This window comes from Diadema antillarum, unplaced genomic scaffold (genome assembly GCF_040938485.1).
Source record: "Diadema antillarum isolate AM-2024a unplaced genomic scaffold, OU_Dant_1.0 scf00000125, whole genome shotgun sequence".
In the NCBI taxonomy this organism is placed as follows: domain Eukaryota; kingdom Metazoa; phylum Echinodermata; class Echinoidea; order Diadematoida; family Diadematidae; genus Diadema; species Diadema antillarum.
The window spans coordinates 2184056-2210914 of record NW_027271014.1 but is presented as its reverse complement, the minus strand read 5'-3'; the positions used below and the strand labels follow the sequence as shown (position 1 = coordinate 2210914).

Genomic DNA, 26859 nt, shown 5'->3' with positions numbered 1-26859 from the left:
TATGCTAGCACTGCTGCAGTGTCAACATGTGTGTTTTGCCCTTAGAATATTCAATTTGATGACTAACTTTGATATGAGAGCAATATCTCAAACATTCAATGACAGTTGTAGCTTCAGAAACAAACTAGCAAACAAATAATAGAAAACCTAACACTAACATGTCATCCCTTATCCACCCCCCCCCCCCCCCCTCCCCCCCTCCATGGTTACACTCATTGCTTTGGTCCAGCATTCAATCACACTATCCAATGTTATGGCTGATTTCAATCCTAATTTAAGAGTTTCAAAACTTCATGAATCAGACCCACAGGTGGTATTCTCTCTTTGAACAAGAAAATAAAGGAAGAAAAAAAGATGAAAACCAACCAACAAACAAACATATCAAATCAAAATATGTAATGAATAGGAAATCTCTCCACATTACATACACTGTATGTCATAAATATTCAAGCCAAAAAGAAGCAAAATTCAATCCCATCTCTTCTCTTTCATCATCAACAAGGCATGAAAGTTTATTTTGTTACGGCCCAGTGCACATAGGAGGAAGTGCAAGCTAGTATAAAAGCGCAAAACTTAAGCTTAAGCAGGATGCATCGTGTGGGGATGCTGTTACCTCAAACCAACCCGGCATCTTAACGACTCTTCTGATGGTTTATAAGGGGGATTTTAAAATTTTGGCAAAGGACAGGGAATGTACCGAAACTAGCTGTCAAGTTTGAAGGAGAAAGTATAATGCAGTAAATTGTGAAGCAGAGCGGTCTTGTGGTTAATAGTGAAATATGCATGTCACAAAAAGAAAGCACCAGGGGGGGGGGGGGGGGGGGGAGAGAGAGAGAGAGAGAGAGAGAGAGAGATGAATCCAAAGAAATAATAGCCTGAACTCTGCAGTTTTCCCTATCTCTGGATTTACCTCACAGCTTGACTATCCTGCATGTGACACTGACACAATATACATTGCCTGTCACAGAAACCACAACCCTCATAACTCTAATACAATGCTTAATGCACCACGACTGTACATTCTTGGTGATCAAAGTTCACTAAATACTCTGTTATGCAACATACCACAATTGTCAGTAATGAACATATAAACCAGTATAAATATGTTAAATGCTGAGTACTGAACTGCACATTGATATGCAATGGTCATTGCACAGCTTGCACAGGAAAGAATGCCTGCACAATTTGGAAACACTATTTGACTGACTGAAGAAATAGAATAGAGGTTACATGCATGGGTGCCAAGGACATTGTGCAGGCTGTTTGTACACTATGCATAGAACTAGAAATGTCGCTTTGGCGACTGGTATGCCTCCGCCATAATGCATGATTTTCCCAATAGGTCTAGATAGTACATGTGGACAATGTGTGATTACATTTTCACAAAATTGGCAAAATATTGAAATGACAAGTTTGTCACAAATGTGTTCGATGTTCACCTTCCTTGACCGAGGTTTAATTGGATGAATAGGAGAGCATGTATTTGGGGATTTAAGGACTTTAACTTGACTTTGACCCATTCATACATTTATGCATTGAGTAATTTTCAAGGTACCGGTATGGAGAAAAAGTGCAATTTCTGAATTGAATGTAAATTGTTACCATTATCATCTGGCCTTTGACCCTAAAATTCATAAGATAATCACTTTCAGGTAGAACATGCATAATATGTACTTAGTTTCAAAACATGAGCCACTTCCGAGATATGGAGGAAAAAGTTAGTTCAGCACTTTCACTTGATCTTTGACCTTTTGACCTTTGAGGCAAGAAAAAAGAAGAAAAAAAAAACTTTCCAGAGAATTTCTATTAGGTTACACATGCATACACCAAGTGTAAAAAAAAATACCCCTTCTGGCATTGCATAAATATGAGGGAAATAGCAAAATTTTGAAGTGTTGCACTTGACCTTTGACCCCTGACCTTTGACCCCATGAACCCTACATTCTCTAGATAATCACTTCCAGTCAGTACATGTATATACTATGTTCCATGAAGATACCTTGAACAATTTTCCAAGGTACGGAGAAAACAAAGAAGTTTTAATATTTTTACTTGACCTTTTGACCTTTGACCTTTGACCTCATGACCCAAACTTTCACCAGAGAATCTTAATTGGGTAATACATGTATACACTAAGTTTCAAGAAAATATCTTCAGGCATTGAATAGATATGGTGGAAATAGTGAAATTTTATGTATTTGACCCTGACCTTTTGACCTTTGACCTTTGACCTCATAACCCAAACTTTCACCAGAGAATCTTAATTGGGTAATACATGTATACACTAAGTTTCAAGAAAATATCTTCAGGCATTCAATAGATATGGTGGAAATAGTGAAATTTTATGTATTTGACCCTGACCTTTTGACCTTTGACCTTTGACCTCATAACCCAAACTTTCACCAGAGAATCTTAATTGGGTAATACATGTATACACTAAGTTTCAAGAAAATCTCTCCTGGCATTCAATAGATATGGTGGAAATAGTGACATTTTAGGTATTTGACCTTGACCTTTTGACCTTTGACCTTGAGCATGTGCACCCAAAAGTTGATAGGCACAACTTCACCCCCTAATACATATACATGCCAAGTTTCACTAGGATACCTCAAGAGGTTTTGATAGTTACCTTGTCTACAAAATTCATTACGGACGGACGCTACGACGGACGGAAGGACGGACGGACGGACGGACGAACAACCCGAAAACATAATGCCTCCGGCACCACTTCGTGGCGGAGGCATAAAAATAAATCACTACGAGTCAAGTACCAGGATTCCGCCCCCCCCCCCCCCCCTTCAGATCTCGCCTATGGAACGCGTGATCGCGCCGAAAATCAGCACACGCGACGCTCGCGACGTATACTATCAAAATGTATGGTTGCGTTCTCCGAAAAATTTTTCTTATATTTTATATCAATTAATTATTGTAATTTGTGCATAAAATCAGTTTTGGGCACTAAATCACTTATTAATGCTCTAATTAAGCTAATTTCTTTTTAAAAATGTTTCTTGTATCATTCTCCTGAGACATAGGATAAAAAAAAATCTGTATCGAAATAAATTTCTTATGTATTTCCTTGTTTTTTTGAATTTCTTATGTATTTCATTGTTTTTCGACCTTTTGTTTTTGTTTGTTTTTTGGCCAAAATTTGTCACAGACATTTTTCGAAGCTTTATCATGCTGAAATAAATTAATTTCGTCCATTCTAAGTCAAGATATGAATTTTTATGTGAATTAATTGAAAAAACACAATTTGCATTGGATTTGTACACAAAATCACGTTTTGGAGCAATTTTGGGGTTGACAAATTTTTTTCGAACGGGCGTCGCGTCAAAACGGTACGCGCTGGTGCGCAACAATTTTGGTCTCAAAAGTTGCGCGATACTTGAAAGAAAAAAGTCATGAAACATCGCGGCGGGAGCTTATCGCGCTGCGAAGATATTGCGCGAAACATCGAGGGGGGGCGGATTCCGCCCCCCCAGCCTGATTAGGGTTAAAGTCAGTGGATAGTTCAGTGACCCTTCAGACTTGTGCATTTGAGAGTAGGAGAAAAAATCTTTGAAATGAAAAATCTCTTTTGAACTCACCTCATCATCCAATGATATCGTCTCCTCAAATTCCGATGAGTTGTCAGAGCTGGACTCGGAGAAGTTGTTGAGCAGGATGCGGTACTTCTTGAGGAGGTCCACATTGTTGGAGGGTTTCATGTCACGTAGTGCATTCACTGCTGCGTCGTCAAATCCCCAAATGTCTGAATGGGTTGAAATAATTCATATCACACATAGAATACTGTATACACCATAGTAAACTTTTGAATGTCTAATTTTCATGCATCAATACTTCATAAGGATTTTTCCCAGTGTTTACATGCAGATTCATGACTATAGAGTACAGGTCACTAATGAAAGGAGATGTAAGTGTGCACATTACATTCATGTCAAGGTCAGAGCTAATAAGTTTGCATGTTACTAAATTTGGAATGCCACTCGACTCATTTTCATATTACTGTCCTATTTCAACGTAGGCAGAATTTCTTGTGCCTTTGGATTTCTTGACGTCATTGTGGGAAAACTTCGAGAGTAAGTCGCCTCTCTTTGCTCAGGATGAGTGGCAGGTTTAGATCTCTGCCAGGACAATCCACATGAAAACTTGTCAGACGTTAGGTCATCCATCATATTACACGTCACGCACCCAGATACAAGAGCTGTACAATCACACATGACACCTTAGCCTGCACACACTTGCATAAATTTCGGTTCGATGCTCTCGTAGAGTAAAGACGTATGTCTTAGCCAGCTCTTGGACTACACAGTTATGCGTGGAATACACACTTGACCCTAAGTGAAATTTCAAGTCATGAGTTTTGGAAAAAGTGGCTACAACCTCCGATATCAACCTGACACCAGAAAACTCAACAGGAAACCTTCAAACTCGAGTACAATGTCACTGAATTCTGCATCGACTTCAAGTGGAAAGCCTCCGCGGCACCCATCTTCCTCCACCACTTCCCGGGAATCCGAGCATGTGATAAGCCCCGGACAATTGACCCCGCCAAATGCTGACCGATCTACGTCTACCTACATGGCGGGTATTGCGGAGCTAAAAGACATGTTCACCGGACTTTCAACTCAGGTAACAAGGAAAAGTAGAAATTACGCGGTGCGTAACATATGTCCCCGCCGGAAGTAGCATTTTGTAACAAAATGTGCAATATAGGTAAAAAATCAAGGTCAAAGGTCAAAATTCTGTGTAGAAGTTTTGAAGCCCTCACCTAGTGCCATCACATAAAGCAAATGGAATCGAAATTGGGTTAGAAATGGCGAAGGAGTAGCATTTTGTAGCCAATGTACAATATAGGTCAAAAATCAAGGTCAAAGGTCAAAGAAGACAAAGGTCAAAATTCTGTGTAGAAGTTTTGAAGCCCTCACCTAGTGCTATCACATAAAGCAAACGGAATCGAAATCGGGTTAGAAATGGCGAAGGAGTAGCATTCTGTAGCAAAATGCACAATATAGGTCAAAAATCAAGGTCAAAGGTCAAAGAAGTCAAAGGTCAAAATTCTGTGTAGAAGTTTTGAAGCCCTCAACTAGTGCCATCATATAAAGCAAACGGAATCGAAATCGGGTTAAAAATGGCGAAGGAGTAGCATTTCGTAGCAAAATGTACAATATAGGTCAAAAATCAAGGTCAAAGGTCAAAGAAGTCAAAGGTCAAAATTCTGTGTAGAAGTTTTGAAGCCCTCACCTAGTGCCATCACATAAAGCAAACGGAATCGAAATCGGGTTAGAAATGGCGAAGGAGTAGCATTTTGTAGCAAAATGTACAATATAGGTCAAAAAATCAAGGTCAAAGGTCAAAGAAGTCAAAGGTCAAAATTCTGTGTAGAAGTTTTGAAGCCCTCACCTAGTGCCATCACATAAAGCAAACGGAATCGAAATCGGGTTAGAAATGGCGAAGGAGTAGCATTTTGTAGCAAAATGTACAATATAGGTCAAAGGTCAAGGTCAAAGGTCACGACTGAAATTCTGTGTAGAAGTTTCAAAGCTCCCATGTAGTGCTATCATATAAAGCAAACAGAATCAAAATTGGCTCATAAATGACAGAGAAGTAGCAAATTGAAGATTTTGATCACACACGGACGCACACACGGACACACGGACGGACGGACGGACGGACACACGGACGGACGGACGGACGGACACACGGACACACACACGTACGGAGCCCGTTTCATAGTCCCCTGCTCGAACTCGTTCGGCGGGGACAACAACCAAGCTTGATTACGTTATTACAGAACTGAACACCATCAAGAAAGAGCTAGCCGCAACTAAGAAAACTGTAACAGATTTGGAGACCAGTGTAACGTTCGCAACTGATAAGATAGCGGAGGTTGAAAACAAGGCCATTCCTGAAATCTACGAGAAAATTAAGAAAGAAAAGGAGGAACTGGACACCAAATTAACTCTCCTGGAGATTCATGAAAGAAAACAAAACCTTCTTGTATATGGAGTACCCGAAAATAGGAATGAAAACATTTTCGCTGTAGTTCAGGATCTGCTCTGTCATTTTCTGAATTTTCCACAAGAGGAGGCAGCAAAAATTCAGATAGCAAACGCTCACAGGCTACCGGCGTCATTCAAACGACGAGGACCACAGTCGGCTGGTGCACGCGAAAACGTGCTCGATCCAATCATCATTCGTTTCGTCAAAATGACCGACCGTGACCGCCTCCTCAATGCCTTCGAAAGCCGTCCCCGACAAGCCAACATAACTCATAGTGAAGGCCGTATACCAGCTGAACTGTCAATCCCTAAACCCACGACTTCCACCGCACCCAGTGCTGATACCGGCGCTCAATCCAACGAGGCCATGGACTCCACCGACGAATCGACGACCCTAGGTGCCCAAAACGATGTTCCTGGAGCCTCTCAGCCATCCTGGCGGACCGTTGTCATGACCAACCTCGCGGTACGCGACTTCGCCCGAGTCACCATTCGGACCGATCTTCCGCCGGCTCTTAAGAGGGAGAGGGGTCATCTGGCATCCATTGCTTATAAACTACGCCGGGATCAAAAAGTTGCTACAAGACTCCGATTAGTCGGGGCAAAGATGACACTCCAAACCAGAGAATTCAGCAGAGATGGAAATCAGCGTGCGCCATGGACCACCTGGACAGATTCAGAATAGGAAACTCATTCATCACCACTAGACGAGCTTTAGGCAAGTTAATAATTATTCTTTAGAATTCAGTAAGGTAACAGAAATGGTACGTTTTCAATTATGCATGTTATTTTCATACATACCAGTATATACCTCCACCTCAGTACGAAATTTCATAAGATGGCGATAGTAGATTGGACATTATTTGTCCTTATCATAAGAGATAACCGGTGTTTAAATTTTGTAATATGATGTTTAATAATAGGACAGTAGGATGTTTTAAAACATTCATCAGTATCATGTTACGATGTAACTTGTGTGTGAATGTGTTGGTGTAGAGTTTGCCCGTTTTCAAGGGCAAATTCAGCCTTAATTCATACCTAGCATAAAGCAGTTGCCTGAGAGTTTGCCTATGAAAATCACACAAAGAAACTGCACACAAAATTTGCCCACAGAAAATAAATAGGTAACTTCTTTTTTCTTTTTCCTGTTAGAATTATCATTTTCAAGTGTGAGCTTAGACTCGAGTTCAATCTATACGCTCACTTGCTATACAGCTCATCTGATTGATATACCCGTGTTGTTTTTCATTCAAACTGACCGAGCCGCAAGATATTTTCCCGTACTCAATTGAGTCTCTTTTATTCCTTTTTTTCTTTCTTCATCCCTTCACCTGTATGTGAAACATTATGGTGTTATACTGTGTAAATCCCTCGTGAAGTCAGTCAGCCTTTCTCCATGGATTTAATCACCCATGACCGTGTTTGCACTGTGTACACAAATCTGTTTACAATGCTACATTGTGACACCCAAGTGTAATATACACATGTGGTGACTGGGTACGTCACACATACCAGTGGAAGGACTGTAGTAGGATATTTTAAAACATTCAATCAGTACCACGTTGTGACCGTGTGTGTGTTGGCGAATGGTTTGCCCACTTTTCATGGGCATAAACCCGGCGCTAATACATACATTAAAGTAAAGCATTTATCAATATTATGATAATGGGCTTGCCCATGAAGACGGGCAAAGCAGCTGCACACAGAGTTTGCCCATGGGAAATAAGTATATAACTCTTTTCTTTCCCCTTCCTGCTAAAACATCATTTACAAACGTGTGCTCAGATTAGACTTCAAACTACGCTTACATATAGTTGCTAAGAAGAAGCTCATTGGATTAATATACCTGTGTTGTTGCTCTGTCAAACTGAACGAGCCACTCTCAATATTGCAAGTTATGAAGTCTCTATTTTTTTTTCTTTTCATTGATTAACACACGTCGAGATTAATTTCCTTTCTAGATGTGTATTTACAAGAGATAATCGGTATTCAAAATTTGTAACATGATCCTATTACTAGGATAAACAAAGTAGGATATTTTAAAACATTCAATCAGTATCATGTTACGTTGTAACTGGTGTGTGTTTTGGCACAGATTTTTGCCTACTTTTCATGATCAAAGTCAGCGCTTAAACATTCACAACAAAAGCAGTTACCTGCATATGATAAAGAAATTGCCCATGAAAACGGGCAAAGCAGCTGCACACAGAATTTGCCCACAGAAAACAAGTATGTAACTCCTTTTTTCTTTTCCTGTTTGGATATCATATTCAGGTGTGTGCTTAGACTCGAGTTCAAACTACGCTCTGACCGAGCCGCTCTCAATATCGCAAGTTATTTCCCCATACTCAATTAAGTTCTTTTCTTTTTTTTCATACCTTCACCTGTATGTGAAACATTATGGTTGTTATACTGTATAAATTCCTCGTGATGTCAGTCAGCCTTTATCCATGGATTGAATTGCCCATGACCGTGTTTGCACTGTGTACACAAAACTGTTTATGCTACATTGTGACACCCAAGTGTAATATACACATGTGGTGACTGGGTACGTCACACATACCAGTGGAAGGCTTCATCAACTCAGTACGAAATTTCATGGATGCTAATGGTAGATTGGATATCGTTTCGACTGATTACAAGAGATAACCGGTATTTTAAAAAAATATTCAACATAATGTTGTTAATAGGATAGTAGGATATTTTAAAACATTCAATCAGTACTATGTTGTATCAACATTATGATAATGGGCTTGCCCATGTAAACGGGCAAAGTAGCTGCACACAGAGTTTGCCCACGGGAAATAAGTATATAACTTTTTTCTTTCTCTTTCCTGCTAGAATATCATTTACAAACGTGTGCTTAGATTAGACTTCAAACCACGCTCATTTGCTATTAAAGATGAAGCTCATTTGATTGATATACATGTGTTGTTGTTCTGTCAAACTGAACGAGCCTCTCTCAATATTGCAAGTTATGAAGTCTCTAGTTTTTTTTTTCTTTTCATTTGATTAACTCACGTCGAGATTAATTTCCTTTTCTGATGTGTACTTACAAGAGATAACCGGTATTCTAAATTTGTAACATGATCCTATCATCAGGATAGTCATGATAGTAGGATATTTTAAAACATTCAATCAGTATCATGTTACGTTGTAACTGGTGTGTGTTTTGGCACAGATTTTTGCCTACTGTTCATGATCAAAGTCAGCGCTTAAACATTCACAACAAAAAGCAATTACCTGCATATACACAGAGTTTGCCCATGAAAACGGGCAAGGCAGCTGCACACAGAGTTTGCCCACGGAAAACAAGTATGTAACTCCTTTTTTTTTTCTTTTCCTGTTTGGATATCATTTTCAGGTGTGTGCTTAGACTCGAGTTCAAACTACGCTCTGACCGAGCCGCTCTCAATATCGCAAGTTATTTCCCCATACTCAATTAAGTTCTCTTCTTTTTTTCATACCTTCACCTGTATGTGAAACATTATGGTGTTATACTGTGTAAATTCCTCGTGATGTCAGTCAGCCTTTCTCCATGGATTGAATTGCTCATGACTGTGTTTGCACTGTGTACACAAAACTGTTTATGCTACATTGTGACACCCAAGGTAGTGTAATACACATGTGGTGACTGTGCACGTCACACATACTGGTGGAACGCTTCATCACCTCAGTACGTAATTTCATGGATGTTAATGGTAGATTGGTTATTGTTTCTACTGATTACAAGAGATAACCGGTACTTGAAAAAAAAAGAAAAAAAAAAGAATTGTAATATGATGCTATTATGCTAAGATAAAGCTTATTTTGATTAATATTCCTGTGTTGCTGTTCATTCAAACTGAACGAGCCACTCTCAATATTGCAAAGTTACGAAGAATATATATATTTTTTTCCTTTTCATTTGATTTTCTCACGTTGAGACTAATTTCTTCTCAGACGTGTTATGAATGTACGACCGCTCTGTATTAAGGTTGACTTATCAATGATTTATTATGATAGTCTGCCAACATATTTTCCCGTACTCAATTGTTGTTTTTTTTTCTCATCCTTTCAACTTATTTGAAACATAAAATGGTTGAACAGAGATTTTCAGTTTTGAAATTGACACATGGACCAAAATGCTCAATGCTGTGTTATACTGTGTAAATTCCCTACGATTAACAGTCTGTAAATTGTCTGTGAATTCTTCATGATGTCAGTCTGTAATTTCTCCATGGATTGAATTGTGCACCAAGCTGATGTTTATGCTACTTGTGACACCCAGGTGTAATAGGCATGATGACTGTGTATGTCATACATACCAATGCATGCCCTCACCTCAGTACGAAATTTTATGGATGCTGATAGTAGATTGGACATTGGACATTGTTTTTCCTTTAATACAAGAAATAACCGGTATTTAAAATTTGTAATATGATGTTATTGATAGGAAAGTAGGATATATAAAACATTCAATCAGTATTATGTTACGTTGTAACTTGTATGTGTGTTGGCGCAGATTTTGCCTACTTTTCATGGGCAAAGTCAGCGCTAATACATTCCAAACACAAAGCAGTTGTCAGCATATGATAAAGAGTTTGCCTACGAAAACGGGCAGGTCAGCTGCACACAGAGTTTGTCCACGGAAAATAAGACTTAGTAGGTAATTCTTTTTTCCCATTCTCCCTGTTAGAATATCATTTTTAGGTGTGTGCTTAGACTCGAGCTCAAACCACGCTCACTTGCTAAGATGAACCTCATTTGATTAATACATTTGCGTTGTTGTTCTTCACTCAACTGAGCGAACCACCCTTAATACCACAAGTTATGAAGCCCTTTAATGTTTTTATTTTTTTTTTATTCCTTCATCTGTATGTGAAATAGTATGATGGTAGAGAGTTGAGTAATGAATTTAAACACAAACTATAAATAATATAAAAGTGTTTAATTGATTTATCGTCTGTTGGGAGTGGGTGGGGCGTTGGGTTGTCTTGAACACTATGAGTTTTGTGACAGCTTAGCGCCCTTGTAGGATGATTTAAAACATACGTGTTTATACGGTGCACACAGAGCTGCATATTATGGTACTTGTGACACCTAGGTGTAATACATAGGTAATGATTGTGTTCTATTGTTTCATTAATGCAGTCCGAAGCGTGGCGCCTCCCTGTCACGTGGTTGTTTGTTGGCGCCTTTATTGAGGTACTGCTTGGCGGTCTCCTGCCTCATCGGCGGGGCGTGGCAGAGGGCACCATGCTGGTGGTTACTGACCTACGTTTCCCTATACAATTAACTCACCTTTTTCTCATTCCTTCATCTGCGCGTTTATACTGTGTACACAAAGCTGAATATGCTATATTTGTGACACCCAAGTGTAATACACAGGTGATGATTGCGTTCTATTGTTTCATTGTACATTGCAGTCCGAAGCATGGCGCCTCCCCGTCACGTGGTTGTTTGTTGGCGCCTTCATTGAGGTACTGCTTGGCGATCCCTTGCCTCATCGGCGGGGCGTGGCAGGGGGCGCCATGCTGGTGGTTATTGACCGTTCGCGCTGTGACCATACAATGGTGGGCATTCACCCATTCGCATTCAACCAGTGTTGTATCTATGTCATCCCATGTACATAAATTTGTGAATGTAAATCATTCAATTCAAGATGTCTGCATCTGGTATAGGAGAGGTGTTTTATTTTTTTCCTCTTTTTTTTTCTATCACTCTCTGAAAATGGTTAATGTAATACTCATAAATGTCAAGGGACATTTTACCTAGTTTATTTTTTTTTTTCTTTTTCCTTCTGTAACCTGATTTCTTAACTGGTGTATTCTAATTCCTATTATATAGTAGAGCAAGGCTGAAGACGCTCTTTGATAATTGTTAATACGTTATTCTGTAATATATGTGGTACCTCGTGTATGGGATTAATGTTACATTGACTCTGTTTCCAACTAAGATGTAGCATTTTCTTTCTTTTTAGTCTCGTACATCACAGACATTCTAGATGTCAAAATCCCCTGTGCTGCACTCGACAGGTGCCCTCGTGGACACAAGCAATGGCAATCACGCTCACCCTGTACTACACAATCCAATAGACACTGCATTCAATTCAATTACTGATGATGATTTTTTCGATACGGTAGGACCTTCTTTGGCAGAAAGAGAAGTAAATATTGATCAAAATAATGTTTTTCGATAATTGTGTTTCAGATAGTTTTAATACATCGTCGAAAGAATTTCATTATGACTTTGATATAGAAAACCAATTGCAAAGCCCATCTTCGGAATATCTTACTCTCAACCAGTTTAATAATGTTGTCAAGGAATATGATCACACCATTTTTTCACTCATACATCTTAATATTAGGAGTATTAATAAACATTTTGAAGAACTGAGGTTACTTTTAGATGATCCCATCAGGAAAAAATTTTCGATAATAGGTTTAACCGAAACCTGGCTTTCCAATGATTTAAGTCTTCCTTTCGCCCTCGACGGATATGATTTTGTAGTTAATAACAGGCAAATTAGGGCGGGTGGGGGCGTTGCTTTATATGTTTCACAAAAGTATGATTATATAGTTCGTGAAGAGCTCAACTGTATGACTGAAGTTATTGAATCTCTTTTCATTGAAATTACAGTCCCTGGCAGTAGAAATATAATCACAGGTGTAATGTATAGACCACCCAGTGCGAATATGAAATCATTTTTGGAATATTTTGCGAATCTAATGAAGGATCCAGTTTTTATTCATAAAAAATGTTTCATAATGGGAGATTTTAATATAGATTTACTGAAACAAAATACAATCTCACAAGATTTTATGGAAATATTTCTATCTGCTTCTTTCTTACCTTTGATATCTAAGCCCACGCGTATAGTTAATGAATCCGCCTCCCTTATTGATAATATTTTTTCTAATATTCTGCCGTCTCCTGATTCTCTTATATTACTTTCAGATATTACAGATCACTTCCCCATTTCGACTAGTTTCTTTTTAAATGATATCATTGATAATAAATTTAGTTCTTTATTTAGACGAAGAATTACACATGAAAATGTAGCCAGTCTGGGTGCTAGTTTAGACAGGACAGACTGGTCGTCTATTTTTGACTCAAATGATGTGAATTTGTCATTTGAATATTTTATGCATATTTTTACTCAACTCTTGGACATTCATATTCCAAAACGAAGAGAAAAGTCATCCAACTATAAAAAGGTACCCAGGTTACCTTGGATTTCTAAGTCACTTTTGCGTTCAATAAATAGAAAGAATAATTTATATTACAAATTTAAAATGAAACCTACTGAGCAATCAAAACTGAAATATACTAGTTATAAAAATATTTTGACGAAAATTATACGTATTGAAAAGAAAAAATATTATACTAAGCAGTTACAATTTTATAAGCATGATATGCAAAATACATGGAAAGTTTTAAAGCAAGCAATGAATATATCAAATAACAAGTCGAATATTACCAAAATTAGATCTGATGATAAAATTCATGAAGATCCTCATTATATTTGTAATATTCTAAATAATCATTTTTCTTCCATTGGGGAAAATCTTGCAAGCAAAATTCCATCTTCAAATAAACATTTTTCTGAATTTTTAGGTCCACCAAATTTAAACTCAATGTTTTTTAGTCCAACATATAGTCAGGAGATAATCAATATTGTTTCTGATTTTCGTTCCAAAAAAAGTGCTGGACACGATGACATCAGTAATTTTTTGCTGAAGGGGGTAATATCTTCAATTGCGGATCCTTTATCTCATATATTCAATTTATCTCTTTTTTATGGTATTGTTCCTGAAAGTATGAAAATAGCAAAAGTCATCCCTTTGTTTAAAAAAGGTGACAAACTAGATGTTGATAATTATAGACCAATTTCTTTGTTATGTACATTGTCCAAAATTCTTGAAAAAATTGTTTACAAAAGAACTCTTACTTTTTTGAAATTCAATAATATACTCTCAAATACTCAGTTTGGTTTTAGAGAAAAACATAGCACCTCACATGCATTATTGAGTTTTGTTGAAAAAGTAGCACATGCTATCGACAAATCTTCACATCTCATAGGTTTGTTCCTGGACTTCTCCAAGGCCTTTGACACCATTAATCATGATATTTTACTTAATAAACTACAACATTACAGAGTCCGTGGGAAGGCCTTGGAGTGGTTCAGGAGCTACCTCTCGAACAGGAAGCAATATGTCTCTTTAAATGGTTGCAATTCACAAATGTTAAATGTTAAATGTGGGGTCCCACAGGGAAGTTTATTAGGTCCGCTTCTGTTTCTTATTTATATGAATGATTTCTGTAAATCATCAGATATTCTTTCTTTCATTCTCTTTGCGGATGATTCAAATTTGTTTTTTTCGCATAATAATCCTTTTACCCTAGTAAAGACATTAAATTTTGAATTAGAAAAAGTTGCTCAATGGATAAAAGCTAATAAATTATCTCTCAATCTCCAAAAAACAAAATATATGCTTTTCAGCAACTCCATTGAGGCACTACCTGCTGATATTATTTTTGATGGCACACCACTGGAAAATGTTTCTTATATCAAATTTCTGGGAATAACAGTTGATAATAAGCTTTCATGGAAATTTCATATTGATAGTATATGTAAGATTATTTCTCGAAACATCGGTATAATCAACAAGATTAAATTTTGTCTTCCTTTGTCGTCCCTGCTTACATTATATTCATCCCTCATATTGCCTTATTTAAATTACGGCATTCTTGTATGGGGAAATACATATCAAACTCTTTTGGATAAATTACTTCTGCTACAAAAGAAGTCACTGCGTATTATATGTCACACTGCATATTTGTCTCATACTGATCCGTTATTTTTTGAAAATAAAATATTTAAAATTAAAGATTTGTATTTGTTTAATTTAGGACAATTTATGTATAATTACAATAAAAATAATCTTCCATGTATATTTGAATCAATGTTTTCAAAAAATCAATCTGTTCATAATTATCCTACAAGGCAATCCAACGAATTTCATTTACCATTTTTTAGGACTTTGCTGGCTCAGCAAACCTTCATCTACGAGGGGCCTAAGTATTGGAACTCACTTCCCAACGACATAATAACAGCACAAACTTTGAATTCTTTTAAGAATAAATTAAAATTCTTTCTGTTGAAATCTTATGATATACAACCAAATTAGTTTCGGTTTCATTCTCTCAATCAAGTCGTTTGTTTGTTTGTTTGTTTGTTTTTACAAGTATTAAGATATCACACAGAAATCATCTTTTAAGGAAAACAATCTGTCTAACATAAGTTTACCTCAGATATTTATTTTAGTGTACCAGTAACAGTGAGTCTATTCTCTTTCTCTTTTTTCTTATATCCGTTCCTATGCATTCATACCGGCATATGCACCCAATCAATCGCAATTTCAAACCAGGGAGCGTTGTATTCTTTGTTTTGCTATTGCATTTTAATCATGAAGTACAGTATGCTTGTGTCCACGATGGCGCGTGTTGTACCATAGTCTTATTTCCCCCTTTTTTTGTTTTTTGTTTTTTTTTCTTCTTTTTTTCCCCTTCCTAAGTTAATTTCATGTCAGTTGACATTGGTTTCTTTGACCTTGTGTACGTATTTTTTGAGGGTCCCATACCCTACAAGCTTTGCTTTTTAAGTGGGACCCTCCATTTCCATTCTAATCTTTGTATTAGGTATATACCTTAGAAACGAAATTCTGTTGTTACTCGTGACCACTTGTACGTTTTCTTTGAAATTGTTATAAATTTGTTCTGTAAATGTATTGTATATATTTTTTCTGTTTATTTAATGGAAATGGAAATAAAATTGAATTGAATTGAATTGAATAATGCAATCAATGGCAAGTCAATACTTCGTACATACATGTACAGTACCATACGATGTACTGGCATCTGTGCAGCAAACATTCAGCACACACTTCTGTAGCTAATCATGCCTTTATTTTTCCACTTACATGTAGATACAATCTACACTGTTTCTTTCCTTTTTTTTTTTTTTTTTTTTTGGGGGGGGGGGGGGGTGTGGTAAAATACGAGGTGAATAAAGTAAAGATATCTTGCATTTGTTGCGAGGATTTTGTCCCACCAAGCGGTGTTTCCATTTAACCATGACCAAGCCTTACAATATCTGTATTTCTTTATATCTGAAAGATATGCAAGGTACTATTTGCCCTTTCTAGTTGGGCCCAGTACTCACATATGTTGCCATCTTCGGCCCCTAGGAGAAGCAGGTCCAGAGACTCGACAAAGAGTGCCTTCAGTAGGGCTGAGTTGTTGTGCTTGTAGGTGCAAGAGTTCGCACCGCCGCTGGGCTTGCTGTACGAATAGTGGCTCGGGGTGGGGTTGTGAAGGCTGCGTACAAAGGCGCTCACCTGAGGGCGCCGTTCCTCACGCTTTTCGTTCCGCAACTGGGCCAGTTTGGTTTTGGCCTCAGTCAGTAGAAATGTCTCCTGACTGCATGACCAGGAAAAAATATAAAAATCTTGTCAAGTTTACACAACCATTTTCTCCCATTGTAATGTGAAATGAGATATGTTTAATGTTGATCAATTTCATAAATTGACCAAGACAGTTTCAACAATTACTAGGTTTTAAAAGATATTGTCTCCTGTTCAACAGAGCTGTCTCCAGGGCGGAAAAGCCCACTGCAATATTTTTGTTCCCCTTCCCATATCACAATAATGACACCTAAGGGGGATAACAAAAGGACCAATAACCCCAAAACAAAGAATCCAACACCATTTACACCATGTTTATCAACTGGCAAGTAAAACCAAATAAATGAACCTTAACAATCCCCAAACCAAAAGATCACAAAACAAAACAGCAAACTAATAACATACAGACAGCAGTGTCATTTCCATGTAGCTTGAGCTTGGGAATGAAGGAAAAGAAATGCATACATTTTCGGTCATCATATAGATATACTTTATATCTACAGACATGCAACATATTCAAGGATGATATTGTGTTATGAAAATGATAAATGACTTGATGAATAAATGAATAGTACAATTTCAATTATTGATAAGTAAACAAAGGACATGACTAATGTGATTTTACAGATGATGAAGCCTAGAAACCTGGTAGTGTAGGGATATAAAGGATTGTGAAGGCTGACCCAGCTCTGACATATTTGAGAATCAAAAAAGTTAATTAAGTAAAGCTTCATTACTGTTCTCCATGGAAATACACAAACAGAAAAAAAAAAAATCTTGATTGGAGTCAACCATGACAGATCACGGTATGAATGCACGCCTCGATACATGTAGTCACGGGGCAATGGTTTTCAAATGTATCCCAGAAAGCACTGAATGAAGATCAGTTCAATCGAACCAACCAGCTACAAAGGTACGTTTCCCACACTAAAGGGTTATTAAAAGAAAATGAGATAGAGAAAAAGTGAAAACTGTCTAGGATATCTCTCAGCTAGCTCACCTGTACATGAAGTGATTTGTCTGGAGTCTCTCCCAGTTGTGGGCCTGACCGTCGCTGCCTCCATCAAAGAACAGGATAGGATCTTTCTTGGCTTTGAGTCAAAACAGCACAGAAAGAGGTAATTTAGTTCACATGGGGCTACACTTTAAAACACCAATAATATTATAATAGGCAACCTACATGTATTTGGAATATATGTGACCTCTATTTGTGTGTGTGTGTGTGTGTGTGTGTGTGTGCGTGTGTTGGTTATATAGAAAACAGGTATATTGGTGAGGCTTTGCGTTTGATAGACGATATGATTTTCTATTGTAATAATTACTGCGAAGAAGAGGCATATTTGATAGCAGTTGATTTTGAAAAAGCGTTTGATTCAGTTTCGCACAAATTCTTATTTAAGGTGTTAGAATTATTTGGGTTTGGTGAGTCGTTTTGTTCTTGGGTGAAAATCATGTATAATGGAATAAGTAGTTGTGTTATGAACGGAGGTGTTTCGACAGGTTATTTTGATATAAAGCGAGGGGTGAGGCAAGGCGACCCATTATCACCATATTTGTTTTTATTGGTAATGGAAATTCTGGCGCAGGCGGTGAGAAGGGATAATGGGATTAGAGGTATTCAGTTTGAGAATTTTGAGGTTAGACAAGTTTTATATGCTGATGATATGACTTTATTTGTTAGACATATCAACAATTATCAGAATACAGGGAATATTTAAGGATTGTTATGAATTATGTGGTTTGAAGGTTAATATTGATAAAACAAAGGTAATGAGTATAGGGAAGAAAAAGGGAGAACATGAAAGATTACCCATGGGTAATGTTGTAACTGAAATAAAGATTTTAGGAGTGTATTTTGCATTGGATATTAAGGTCAGAGAAGAAATGAATTATAAAGAGATACTGAGTAAGATTAAAAGACTTTTGGGATGGTGGAGACAAAGAGATTTGACTGTAATGGGAAAAATATTTTTGCTCAAAACATATGCTCTGTCTAAATTATATTATGTATCTTCATCAATAGAGGTTCCAAAGTGGGTAGTGGCAGATATCGATAAAATTTGTTTTGAATTTATATGGAATGGTAAAGATCGAATTAAAAGGGTTATTTGTTATCAGGATTATAGTGAGGGCGGTCTTAGAATGACAAATTTTGAATTGTTTGTTAAGAGTCAACGAATTATGTGGTTGAAGCGATTGTTATATGGTGAGAAGCTCATGGGATGGAAACTTTTTTTTATTATATTTTTAGGACTGCGGGAGGAAGATTCATATTTTTGTGCAATTATGATATACGATTTCTAAAGTTTAATGTACCATTGTTTTATTTAGAAATTTTGAGGGCATGGCAAGAAATGGAGAGTAACCGGAATTATCAAGAAGGCAAGATTAATCCAATTTTTTTTTAATAATAAGGATTATTTGTGTAAAGGGAAAATTATTTTTTGTGAAAATTTATATAGGAAGAATATTCATTTAGTGAAGCAAATTTTGGAAAAAGATCGTATGAGATCAGCAGTATATTTTCACAGGTTAGGATTAGATAGTGAAAATATAGTTAAAGTTTGGGAAATAGGGGAGGTTGTTGTAAGAAGCCAGAAATTTGAGGGAAATATATATGATTTTTATTCTGTTGATAAAGAGGAATATAATATTTCTTTGAAAATTTTTGAGAATGTAATTTTATTGAAAGATGTTTCATTTAGAAAGGTGTATGAACTCTTTGTTACAAATTTACAGCAATTGTATGTTTTACGAATGAAAGATGGCCAAAATGATTATTTGTTTTCGAAAAAGGAAATTACACATATATTCTTAAGACCAAGAATGACAACACTTCTAACAAAACTTAGGGAATTTCAGTATAAATTATTACATGGAGTTGTTTATACAAAGGAAAATCTTTTTGAGTTTGGTTTCGTTGCAAATAACCGGTGTTCTTTTTGTGAGCAATCGGTAGAAACATATAAACATTTATTTTGGGATTGTGTGTATGTTAAGAATTTGTGGCAGGAAGTGATAGATAGGTTTGAGATGGCAGATCTTCGAAATATAGAGTGGAGAGACGTTCATTTTGGTGTTACGGGAAGGGATCCAAAAGTAAAATTTTATAATACAATAATTTTTATTTTGAAATATATCATTTTTAGATCTAGGTCGGAGGGAAAAATTCCTACTTTGGAGGAAATTTGTAAAAGAATAATAAGTTTTCGGGATGAAGAAAAAGAAATTGCTATAAAAAGAAATAAGTTGGGATTACATTTGCTGAAATGGGAAAATGTTTCTGAAACGAGAGCTTAAGTATTGTTTTGTTTTCTTTTTCTTTTTATTAGTACAGTGTAGTTATCAGTGGTGAAGGCAATATAATGTGTCATTGGCCGCGCGCGGGGAGGGATAAGTTTTTGGTGGTGTAAAAGTTATAGGATTTTGTCCGCAGCTAGGAGTTTGATGAGTTTTGTTTGGTGAATTTGAATGGGTATTTGGAGCGGTATTTGGGTGCGGGCGGACGATGCTTTTCTGTATACGGCCATTACACGCTTGTATGTTGTATGTATCAATCAACATTTGGAAGTCGTTTTCATTAGGAAGGAAGGTGGTATCGCTTCAGGTGTGTTTTGTGTGTGGGGTGTATGTGTGTATGTGCATTTTTGGTGTTGGTGTGTATGTGTGTTGGTGTTTGGGGTGTATGTGTGTGGTGGTTGTGGATGTATGTGATTGGGGTTGTGGTGGGGGTGTGGGATAGGTTTGAGTGCATCGGGGTTGGTGGGGATGGGGATTTGATTTTCAATGAAATGATTTGATTCTAGTTTTGTATTACATATTTTTGTTGCTTTTTTATGTATATACCCTTATATACCTTTACATACTCGATTTATAATCGAGTTGTTATGTTGAAGAGAAAGTATACCATAGTCAAAGTTACATATATGTATATATATATATGCATTTTTTTTTTGTACATGTCAATACTTTCTCGTGAAGAAATGGTCAGTAGGATTGATTTACAATCGAGTTGTTATGTTTGAAGGGAGATGATGGGCAGTATAAGTTGGTAATGGATTTGTCTTTTGAATGGCATTTGTACCGTTTTTATGTTCATGTTACACCCAGAAAGGGTTGATTTATGATTGATTTGAATGAAATCAATAAAATATCATTGAAAAACAAAAAAAGTGTTCAAAACAAATATTAAGTATTTGTATGCCACAACCATTACTGATTGTTTCTTGTTTTTGTTTTAGTTTGCTTAGTGATTTTTTTTTCTTTGAGTACAAGGTAGGATATATTAGCAAACCCTGATTTTTTGTTTTTTGTGTTTGTGTGTTTTCTTTAATAATAAGAGTTTATAGGCCAGTTTTAGCCTGTAGTGACCACCTAGCTCCACACCACAAAAAAGTAAGTCAAAATGATTTTTTTTTTAAAACTTTTCAATGAAGTTTAAAGGAGGAAGTTCTAAGCTTTAAAATGATAACTTGGTAGAATTTGCTCATACTAACCCATTCAAACAGTGATTGAAATACGAGGAAGTTAGGAGGTTACGTTTCGACGAAAGCGAAGAAAAGAAGACTAAAGATTATTATGATCACTTAGTCATGCAGGGCAGAAGAATCAATGGAAAAAAAATGTGGTCCGAAAAAGCCTGCTAATATCTCAATTCTGGCAAAGTGTTAAGCTGCAAAACTTTGACAGTAGACAGAGAAAATATTACTCTCTCAGTTAAGACAACCTTTAAATTTGAGATTGAGTTTCCCAAACCAACATGACATATTTAAGCTTGTCCAGTACAGAGAATCTGAATCTGCAATTTTTTGCGGGTTTTGAGGTGGGCGGTAACATAATGCATTTGGGTACAATATCTACTTCACTCTTTTTCCCCTTTTTGTACGACAGCTGGTGAAATAGAATGGTCTGGAGAGCAATATATTGCTGCATCTTCCCCATGCGCCCCCCATGACCTCAAATCCTCAATTGTCTGATATCTACAAAGTAGGCACAGCGGGGAATTCCCTCCAAAACAAAATTGCGCTGGTCATGAAGCAAAAAGGCAATGAATGCCATCAGCTGACCTTGAGGTGTTAGCAGACTGTAGCATATTACAACTTTATCATATGACACCACATTGTGTTGGAATCAGTCATGTGTGAAGTATAGTGTGTGGAGATCAATAGGGGCAGGCAGTGACTGGCTTTGGTGAGTAAAGGTCTACACAGTAATGTACATGTATGAATACCAGGTTTATCCGTGCACAAATCACGTACACTCTCTGCAGGAGTCTGCTGTAATTGTAGTATGCTACTTGTACATGTACCTTTTATATGTTAAAGTTCTTTGTATATCATGTTTTTGTATTCTGTCACATTTCAACAAGCGCACGGGCTGTTCTTCTGAATACAAAGTATTTACATACCGTGGAAAGATGTTTTGTTCCCGTTGTTGTCAATTTGATTTTCTTGTAAAGATACAGTTATATGTTGCCCGAAGGTTTAAAGATTTACCAGTAATAGATTCACATCAACAGTCAGCTTCGATATATGACACTGCCTCACAATAGGTCACATCAAGGGTCACAAAAGATCACAGGGGTTGTTTCCCCCAGTGAGCCAGATAACGGTATTGAGAGTCAACTGTAGTATGTAGTTTGCCTTTGGGTGTTCTCATGCAGAGTTATTGTTGTTGTGCAGTTGTTGTTGTTTTTTTTTTTCTGTCTGATTACAAAGTTTAGTAGCATAAAATGATTGTGAGAAGCTTTGTGCAAGATTCTGTTAGGGTCTTTAAAACTTTTAACTGTACTTTCTTTTTTTTTTCAATTTCCACCCACAAGGCAAAAGAGCGCTGCATGAAATACAATGTACCTACAAGAAAAGCTGTAACAGAGAGCAGCCTTTTTAAAGGCCTACTGTAAATGGGTCAAAATTGGGCAAATTATTTGATGTATAGGGCTCCAATTTTTCTCTCTTTCTCCTCTTGCTTAAAAACGACAACAACAACCTAATGTAGAATGATCACAGAAGATTGCATGTAATAATTGTTTCCCCGTCATGCCCTAGGGTAGTCTTTACTGTCAATAATTCCACACATCACAGTGCTAGAAATGTCTTAGCTAAAGAGTTTCAAATCAAATGTTTGTTTTAAACACAAAACAGGTTGTATTTAACCTGTTAAATGATGTAAACATAAACCGTGATTTTCCTGCAATGCTTCAAGATTTTGTGCTGTTGTTTCATGATTTTTTCCCTTTAAAATTATGAGCAACTATTTGTATTTTCTGCATGACATGTATGATTGCAGAGTACTTTCACGTTTTCATATGGCATATTGAGAAAATTCACTATTTTTCATTCATTTGTGTGTAAAGATAATGTGGACTGGCATTTAGATACTGTTTTCAAACTGTATTCCTCTTGTTCTTTGCAGTTGATATTTTGTGAATTGCATATGTGTCAAATAACTCTCTCAGGCCATGAAATAATGAAATATATAAGATTTAAAACAAAAAGGTTCATAAAGAAAAATGTTATCAAAAGCAAACTTAATAGAATTAACTGAGAATTAACATCTTCTTACATTCAACTCTGAACAGGGATATCTAGACAGTACATGTAATGGACATCAAAATCTAAATATGTACTATTAGAAATAAAAAATCTGGAAAAAAAATGCATTTATATGCAATATTTAAGAATATGTAAAAACAAAAGTAAGAGTACTATTTTATCAATGTGACTACACATTCACATGTAGAAAACAAATGAACTATGTGTATACCAAATTTGGTTGCAATCGGAAAAAAAAAATCAACAGCTGGGTAATTAGTGGTAGGGGCCCTTTAGCCCCCCCCCCCCCCCCACCTCCAGTTTTTCAAGCCTCCAAACATCAGCCCTTTCCCCAGTCCTCTTCCCCCCTTTTTTTTTTTTTGTGTGTTGTTGCGTTATTATGGACACTTGACATCTAAGCTCGATATCAAATTACATTTTTTTTTTTAAATCTCATGTCTGCTTGAAATGTTGTCTATTGTTGTTTAAATTGCATATATTTGTTTTTTTTCCCCTTTCTATGTTGGGGAAGGGGGGCTAGAAATTTCCTAGTTTAGCATGTTATGTATCAATACCTACAATCTTCTCCCATCAGAATTGTATCTTCACTCAAAAAGTCTTCTACTTGCTACAACGTGTAAGGCTTGTATGGCACTCAAAAAGAAAGGTCTAGGAGTGTTCAAATTTCCCCCAAGGGCACTTTATGTGGATTTTGCAATGCAGGGGATCACATGTTTGCAATAAGTGAAACTTTGAACATAAGCCAAAATGAATTTCCTGTATGCAGATTCACTGCATGGCAAGGTCACAAGATTGTACTAAAAGGCAATTTTGAGCAAGAATACTGGTAGCAATACTGTAACAAAGAAGCAAAATATACAAAAAACCAACAACAACAACAACAACAATAAACACAGTAATAAAATCCCAGTGAAATATAGGTGGTATAAATGGTAGGGAGAAACTTACTGTATGTCAGGCATTCAACTGCATGTTTGCACTTCAGCGTTGTAATGCAGCCCTGGGGGTTGTACTTCCACATCAGTATGTAGCGCCGGCTGCTGCTGGCTGTTAATGGGTATTACGCCAATTGTGGCGAGTCATTTTCATTATCACCATTATCATCATCATCATCATCATTATCATCAGATTTATATTACATAGGACTATCAAGAGTAGCATCATCATCACTGTTTACTAGGTCACTCAAATCAAAATCATCACCAACATCTAAATATCATCAGTACCATTACCATAAATATTTCTATTTCATTACTATCATTATCATCATTATCAGCAGCAGTAGCATCATCATCATCATTTCATTGCTATGTGTTATGTTATTACCACCTTCATTATCAGCATCATTGTTACCAACATCAAAATCATGAGCATTTAAAGCCCTCCTCTCCTATTCTAAGGGGGTTGTACAGTATGCAGGGGCGAATCCAGAAATTCCGTAAAGGGGAGGTACCTTTGCAAAATTACCCCCCCCCCCCCATTGTTTTCTTTTTATTTCTTTTGTTTTGACCAAAAATAATGAGGGTGTGTGCACCCGGTGGGCCTCCTCTACCCCTAGTTTGGTTCACTCTCCACCTAATGATAATGTCTCAAATGCATTTGCCTGTACATCCATCAGAAGACCGGTGTTAGCCTACTTGGACTCAAAAAAAAAGAAAAAAAAAAGCCTGATATGCATTAAACTAAAGATTTTTATATGCATTTGGGTGATTTTGAACTGAAAAAAAAAAAATGTCCACAACGTGGGTTTTGGGTAGAGTAAAACAGATTTGAAATCGAATTAAACTCTGAACCATCATATCCCTCACTGACTTTATAATAGTTCCCCATTTTAAATGATTCACTGGAAGTTAGTTTCAAGGCTCCTGTGATTGTCATTTATGCTGGAAAATGCAGGGAAACGGACACAAAAAACAGCATGAGGGATTCAACATGGGACTATACAGGTGGGCAATTGCTACATGAGTGTTTTGCACTGACCTATGACCTGGTTGAGTTCTGGGATGTACTTCATATGTTGTAGGTGATACTTTTCATTCTCCTCGTCTTGAAATGTGCCGATGAAATCTGACACCTGTGGAGCAATCAATAAGATCTCAATCTGACTATTGAAATGTGTCACTACACAGTAATTTGAAAACCAGTGGGAAAATCAATAAGATCAGAGTCAGACTCCAGAAATAAACGCTGTCTTTGGATACAATTTGATAACCATCAGGAAATCAATATGTTCACAGCATGACTTATGAAATGTGGTGATACAATGTACTACCAGTGCAAAAATCAATAAATATCACAGTCAGATTTGAACCTCAATAAAAGACATTTGGTTTCTTTTAACGTGTGCACACCATATCAGTCTGTCCTAACAACTAATTATATGGTTTCTTTCTTCTCCCTTTCTTCTCCCTTTCTTCTTCTTCTTCTTCTTCTTCTTCTTCTTCTTCATCATATCTTTTGTCTACATTCTCCTCAATGAGATGACTACAGCTGCTATTCACATACATCTCAAAAAGCAACATGATATCACATTGTTTCACGTATGCAAAGACTGTAACCTGTAACTCACTACAGTATCAGGTTCCAGTGTTATTTCGTATTACGAACAAGCGCTGGAATCTTTTATTAACCCACTAAAGACTAGTCAGCTGTGTATGCTCGAGTATACTAGGGAACATTTCTATGATGGGAAATGAGTTATTGCAGCAAAATCAGCTTACTAGTCCAGACATAATAATGGTATATGTTTTTAGGTGGTACATGTACATAGTGGCTTACATTTTCCCCAGACTTGGGGTCGTAGAGTGCAGCTACAGGAGAGGTTCCACAAGACACCCAGAGCGTCTTGTTCTTGGGCACGTAGCAGAGGTCGGTGATGGTGGATAGGAATCCGTCCAGTCGGTGTGTAAGTTTGCCATCCTGAGACCAGATCTTGACCACTTTGTCAAAGGATCCTGTCACTAGCCTTTTGGGTGTTAGTGTCATACAGACAATGAGTTGTGCAATTACAACATTGTATTATCAAAGCGGTTTGTCAGCTTTGCTGGGGCTATTAGAGGAGGCAGCATTTCATTCACTTTTATAGAGGTGGCCGCATTTGTACACTATACAATGTAATGTACCAACATGTATATTGTCATTTTAATGAGATAAAAGGTTAGAAAAAATGTGGTGTTCAGTACTTTTTCCCTAAATTCACATGCTTTTTTTTACAGACTATCAATAGCAGACTTATTACAATTTCTTTTGAAATTATTTCTGATATCGAAAAAAGTTTTTAAATCTCTCATCCATTTTCAACATATTCATAATGTAAGTGAAAAGGCCTTCTTGCCAGCTGAATATTTTGAATGCAATGAAATTATTTTCCTAATAATGAGTTTGAAATGTGCCAGCCAGAATTCTTTTTTTTTCCCCTCAAATCTTTCTCTTCTGCACAGGTCTAATGTACTGTGTCTTAGAAGTCAGGTTGAAAATATGCATTTTAGACATATCCGGGCAATTACCCCCAGAAGGCAATTACCCCTCGGCCAAATATTGGTTAGTGGTAAGGTTAGAGTAAAGATTAGGGTTAGGGTTAGGTTTAGGGTTAGGAGTTTGTGTTAGGGTTAGGGTTAGATTCAGGATTAGGATTAAGATTAGGACCAGGGGAAGGGTGCGGGGTAATTGCCCAAGGGGTAATTGCCCTGGACCCATTTTAGGTTTTGAATGATATCTTAAAAGTTTAACTGAATCAATGTATTTCATGAAACAAAATCAATAGGAAAGAGCACTTCACGAAATATTCACAATTGATGCATGAGATGTGACCACGCAGTCTATATGATTGTTTATCATCAGAGATATATACCC

At 36.9% G+C, this 26859-nt stretch overlaps 1 protein-coding gene across 1 annotated transcript in view; it reads right to left on the bottom strand.

Annotated features, from left to right (window-relative positions):
- Positions 1 to 26859, bottom strand: part of LOC139720260 (uncharacterized) — a 51579-nt gene that overhangs the window by 7048 nt on the left and 17672 nt on the right. The window contains exons 8-13 of the mRNA XM_071631623.1: positions 25786 to 25972; positions 24988 to 25081; positions 23956 to 24054; positions 17454 to 17544; positions 16213 to 16469; positions 3591 to 3754 (exon numbers count right to left, since the gene is read on the bottom strand). Coding sequence (XP_071487724.1) covers positions 3591 to 3754; positions 16213 to 16469; positions 17454 to 17544; positions 23956 to 24054; positions 24988 to 25081; positions 25786 to 25972 — 892 coding nt within the window. The remainder of the gene's footprint in view (positions 1 to 3590; positions 3755 to 16212; positions 16470 to 17453; positions 17545 to 23955; positions 24055 to 24987; positions 25082 to 25785; positions 25973 to 26859) is intronic.